The sequence below is a fragment of the Lepisma saccharinum genome, chromosome 1, assembly GCF_977018435.1.
Source record: "Lepisma saccharinum chromosome 1, izLepSacc3.1, whole genome shotgun sequence".
Taxonomy (NCBI): Eukaryota; Metazoa; Arthropoda; class Insecta; order Zygentoma; family Lepismatidae; genus Lepisma; species Lepisma saccharinum.
The window spans coordinates 89,310,514-89,316,513 of record NC_139229.1 but is presented as its reverse complement, the minus strand read 5'-3'; the positions used below and the strand labels follow the sequence as shown (position 1 = coordinate 89,316,513).

At 35.6% G+C, this 6,000-nt stretch overlaps 1 protein-coding gene across 2 annotated transcripts in view; it reads right to left on the bottom strand.

Annotated features, from left to right (window-relative positions):
- Positions 1 to 479: 479 nt before the first annotated feature.
- LOC145984212 (uncharacterized) overlaps positions 480 to 6,000 on the bottom strand; it is a 47,590-nt gene continuing 42,069 nt past the window's right edge. For both annotated transcript variants that reach the window (XM_083117761.1, XM_083117750.1), the window contains exons 10-11: positions 4,035 to 4,132; positions 480 to 898 (exon numbers count right to left, since the gene is read on the bottom strand). In XM_083117761.1, the coding sequence (XP_082973887.1) occupies positions 4,036 to 4,132 (97 nt within the window). In that variant the 3' untranslated portion in view covers positions 480 to 898; position 4,035. The remainder of the gene's footprint in view (positions 899 to 4,034; positions 4,133 to 6,000) is intronic.

Below are 6,000 nucleotides of genomic sequence, written 5' to 3'. Positions count from 1 at the left end.
CGTTCAAGGGAATTTCCACCCAAACTATTTCCATGTCGGTCTCGGCGGAGGTCAGTCTTCTCACTCCTATGTCCGATGTAACAGCAGTCAGGACACAACCACAATGATCCGCACATTGTATTCCTATATCATGTACACATGTTTGTAAATTGTTATTTTCAAATTACTCAATCTCAGTTACCTAAATGACAGCATAACTTATTCATTTTGCTGCTTCAAGAATATTAGTCTTTGAACGACACACCCTATGTACTATACTGTGCATCCACTGCCAAAATAAAATGTATTGTTGGTAGCAATTGAGCACATTAATTGGCACTATACATATCAGCTGATATGGGCTTATCAGTGTATCTATAATAACTTTACTGATTCAATATCCCTATAAATACTTTGTAATTCAATGCAAAATATTTCAAACTTAAATTGTCTAATTATTTCTGCCCCACCCTGTATAAAAATAATGGTTCCAAGTCATATACATTGCAAATTCTTTATTAAAAGTAAGAAAAGTACAAATACAAAAACTATACTTACAGAACATATTCAGAAATCTCTTGTTCTATCCAAAATATTAACGCATATACATAAAACTATTAACATTATATTCACATGGCACTTTGAAGACTAATACTGTACTTGAAATAGGCTGTTGTGTGATTAGTCTATTATATCCTGGTGTGAGGTGACTTGTAGTAAAACTGCTCATATTTCTTGAGTATCTTGTTATCAAGTCTCGTTACAGCTAATGTTCATACAGACTAATCTAGAAGACCATCAAGATTCAAATTGATGAAAATGACACTGACGTAGTTAGTGAGCACCCATCCTAAAAAAACCAAGGTAATTGACCATAGCATACATGCTGGAGTGAATAAGCCTTGTAGAACATGTGAACCTGCAAACACAATTATTCAAATATACAAACAACATCAATGTGTATGTAATTACTTACACATAATATGGTTAACACATACAAGGGAGGTGGGGGTTGGATGAGAGAGTGAGTGTTGTTAACCTTTTAACATAAAAGCCCGAGTATACTCGGGTTTTTAATTTCCACGAAAATATAATATCCCGAGTATATTCGGGGTAACTTCTTTTTATCCGTACACATTTTAAAAGGACGATTATTCTCGTTTTTCTATGTTTCTGCATGTTTCCGCTAGATAATGCTGTTGAAGTTGTTCACTTGTTTTTTCCGGTAGATGTCACTAATAGTGCTGTTGAAGTTTTTTTTGTTTGTTTTTTTGTCTTTCCGATAGATGTCACTAATCTCCTTCTTCTGACGTTTATTTTAGTCTGCGGCGTTCATGTGAAAAAGTCTGTTCGGGTGCCTTTGTTTTCTTCCATGTTTCTTGGCGGTATTCTTTTTCTTTTGTGAAAATGGAGAGTGGAGAAGAGCTTGAGTTTAGTGGTTCAGATAGCTCCGAAGAAAGTCATGAAGAAAGTTCAGAAGAAAGTGATGTGTCAGATTCATCGGAAACTGACTTTGCAAGTGCCAGACAGTGGTGTGAAATTGGTACTTCTGGACAACTCCCAACTGCCCGACCACGCTTTACTTTCACAGGTAAACCCGAAGTGAATTTCGAGCCACATATTGAGGATGTTATGCACTACTTTTGTCAGTTTATTGATGATGATTTTGTAGGAAATTTGGTGACTGAAACTAACAGATATGCAAGGCAGACACTGGCACGAGAATGGAAAGACACAACAATGGACGAAATGTACATTTTTATTTCACTCATACAGTTACAGAGTATTGTAAAGAAACCTACCTATCAAATGTACTGGACTAAGAATCCAATTTTAGCTACACAAATTTTTCGACAAATTTTGCCGTTTCATAGATTTGTGAATTTGAAGAAAAATCTGCATTTCTCTGATAATAGTACATATGATGCTGAGAGTCATCCTCAATGAAAACTGAATAAAATATGCCAATTTTGGATCACTTATCTACCAAATTTAAATCTGCTTGTACTCCAGAACGAGATGTGAAAATTGATGAAAGTCTGATGTTATACAAAGGACGGTTGGGATATATACCTATGAAACGAGCCAGATTTGGCATCAAGTCATTCATGCTGCGTGAATCGGCAACTGGATATGTCTGGTCCCTAATAATATACACAGGCGCTGGCACTAAATTTCATGAGGACTATAAAGATTTACCCATGTCATCACAAGTTGTCATGACACTCATGAAACTCCTGCTTAATATGGGATACTGCCTAACTGTAGACAACTATTACAGTTCTCCCCAGCTTGCCGACATTTTGATATCTAATAGAACAGATGTGTATGGTAGTGTGCGTCCCACAAGAAAGAATATGCCTCCATCGTTTCAAAGGATAACACTGAAGAAAGGAGAGACTGTAGCTTTCCAACGAGGTAAACTTCTTGCACTAAAGTGGAAAGACAAGAGATGTCTCGATCTTATCCAGTTTCCAGTGCGGAAATGGAAACACGCAGACCAAGGAACAAATATGTTGTGAAGCCTGTGGTCGTGTTTGCATATAATGATACAATGGGAGGTGTTGATAGGGTAATCAATACATTGCAAACAATCCATTGCCACGTAAGCGAGGTAAAAAATATTATAAGAAAATATCTTTCCACCTCTTAGAACTAGCTGTGTGGAATGCCTTCGTACTCTAGAGAAAACATGGAGGACGGAAGAGTGCCCTTGACTTTCGTGTCGCTGTCATTGAGAAAGTGGTTGCTCATCATCAAAGAGAAGAATGTTCGCCGAAAGCAGCTGGTGGCACCTCAGCAATGGCCATTTTCCTTCAGTGATTCCTCCAACTGAGAAGAAGCAAAATCCTACAAGAATGTGCAGCAGTGTGCGTGATGCTAGAGGGAAGAAGGCTAGAAGAGAATCCAGATACATGTGTGAGGAATGCAGTGTAGCTTTGTGCATTGATCCATGTTTCAGGGCTTATCACACAGCTAGTAACATATAAACAATGTATTTCACGTTTAGTGGGTACACTTATACACGTTTTACGACTAATGACAAAGTCCCTATAATATAAACAATTTTCAAGTTCACTAATTAGTGTTTCAGTGCTATTTTGTGTTTATTTTGATTATTAAAATAACTTATCTTGATTTTTTTAACAAGTTCTATTTGTAATATTTTACTCGTTGATAGCACGAGTATACTCGGGATTTTATTTTAGGGGCTTTTCAGACGCATGTATCTCATTGTTGAGTTGTCAACAATCAACATTATTATAACCATTTATAATGTTCTTAACTGATTATTTCAACCGAGTAATAAAAAATTACATTAAAATCGAAACATTTTTTTTTAAAATCTGTATGCTAAGAGGTTAATATACTAATATAATATAATACAATAAAAGCCATTCCCGGTATATTGGAGGTAGGATGCAATACATTCTAGATTTCAGCCATGCTGGAGGTGATGTTCTCAGCATCATGCTCCAGCTGCCTTAAATTCCCCCAGATTAGAGACTGAGCGAGCCCAGAGCCAAATTATGTATGGGCATTGCCAGTAAAATATCCCCACCTGAGAATACCTCCTCCAGGAATCAAACTCAGGTCTTCCTACTGACTGGGCCATGGTGGCATATATGTGATAAATCCTTCACTAAATTATGTTTATTACAGGTGGCTGAAAATTAATCAAATTACAATCAAATATAAATAATTTGAAATGAAGAAATATAAAATGTGCAAACAGAACCTTTTCATTGCATTGTCTTCTATATATAAATGTAGAGGTTAAAAGTAATCATGTTTTCTACTCATCACACTAATAAATGATAGCTTATGGCCAATAATATCTGAATCTGAACGCTTCTTTAAATTAAAAATATGAAAAAAAATTGATTCTTTCATGCATCATACATCAGCCACAGAAAAAAGAATGTGTATTTACCAATATCCATACTGAGGTGAACACTTTCATACATATAAACTTATGTTGACTGCTAATCTCTAATACACTTTATAACAAAAAATTATGATAATTTATTAAAATTAAAATGAACCATGCCAACCTCATTGAATATGTGGTTTTGAAATTTGAAGTCTACTCATTTCCTGAGATCCTTCTGTTAGCATCTGATCATGCACTCTTGGGATGAGTTTGTTGCACCTGAAAAAACAACAACATGTAAGCATAACAACTTGGCTAAACCTCTGAAACCCAATTACATTAGAAGATATAGCTATGCATATTTGTCCTTTACAATATTAATTCTAATCACACTTTAAACTAGGAACAAGCTGTCAGAATATACTAGCCCAAATATAATCACCAAGGAACGATTTATACATAATAAAAAAGTAACACAGGCTATGTAAATATATATTTAGTTATTTTAATCACAAAATGACATTAAATATGGACTTACAATTAAAGGGTCAGGGAAAAAAAGTCAACTTGCCGAACTCCAGGAAAATGAACTTTTAATTGCAAAACGACATTCAATATGTAAATGCAAAAATACAGAAAGCATACTTTGATGAATGGAAGTGTCTAATGTATGAAACAAGAGAAAGCATGTAAAGTCCAGCACAGCACCCACATGGTAGGAAAAGACAACATGATATTTCTTATTAGAGTAAACTGACTTACCTGGTTTCTCCCCCTGACCATTCAATTGTGAAAAATTACTACTTTCATTAACAATGTGTTGGTCGCGCACAGTCTCTAGTTCCGGGTGTGTGGTTTTATAGTTGTTATTTATCAAAGATCGTTTTGTCAACATTCTCCCTCTGTCTAGCTGAGTTTCCTCTTTTACACAACAATTTTGTTTTCAGCGTTAGTAAGATCTTCGAGCTGCTAGGGAAGGTTCGTTGAAGCCCCTTGCTGTCTGAGTACATGTGCGATTATAGGCATACCTAGTTTTTACTGAAAATCCGGTCTGCCATTCCATACACGACTAATGAAGATTGCCTTTTTATAATTTTATAGAATTTCAATTTCTATAGTTTTATAGAAACTCAATTGTTGAAAGAAAATATTTAATCGTAATAATTGAGGATTTGACATTTTAGACCATTAATTTAGCATATTTTAAAAACTCTTGTCTCTGGCACCATGCACGACTATCGACGTAACTTTTCTTGCATGACCCACGAAGGGTTAAGCAAGTGGCTCACCTAGCCACCAAAAAATCAAATACAAAATATGCTTTATTTTTGTTACTAAAACAATGGATTATTATAATAAACATGATTCTCCTCCTGTTGTTCTATAAGACATATTTATATTGACTGAAACTGCATTAAATATTAAATTAATCAATGGAAGTATGCTTAAAATATGCAATGGATTTCACTGTAAATGTTTGAGCTTGAATTCTCTAGTGTTGACAAGAATGTTACAATGCCAAATGCATTGTCTGTTGCAAAGATTTTAAATAAGCAGAGTACAAAATGAAAAGAATACAGAAGAAAACTTATGATGTTTATCAGAATAACAGCGTTTGCACATGCACCGATAAAACTGATGTCGACTCAAGAAACCAATATCATTAGCACCAGAAATCAACAGGGGTTAATGGCACAGCTGCACACGTGGTCCTGCACGGACGACTGTGTGCTCCCCTCGACAAATCGGCAGTTAGACTAACCCCAACTGTGCCTCAGGTAATGGAAAAGAGGGCACAGATTCCCAGTCATAAATTTTAGTTGTGTCAAGGAGGAAGTACTGAGGAATCTACTTCGACCAAGGATCAAGTGGATTTGCAACAGGTGGTACAGGGGATGGAACGACAGCCACGGACGAAAGAAGATGGTTTATTTCACTTAATGATTAAGAACTCTGGAGCAGAACACCCACGGTAATGACATAAAAACATTCTTAATAAGTGTTCCAAATTATAATTGTCACTCCAGAAAAACTTAGTAATACCACACTGGGTCTAATAGACCCAATCCATCATTAACAACTTATATTTATTACGCCATCATCACTTGAGCATTATTAAGCAAAAACTTTGGTAGACTGACATGGTA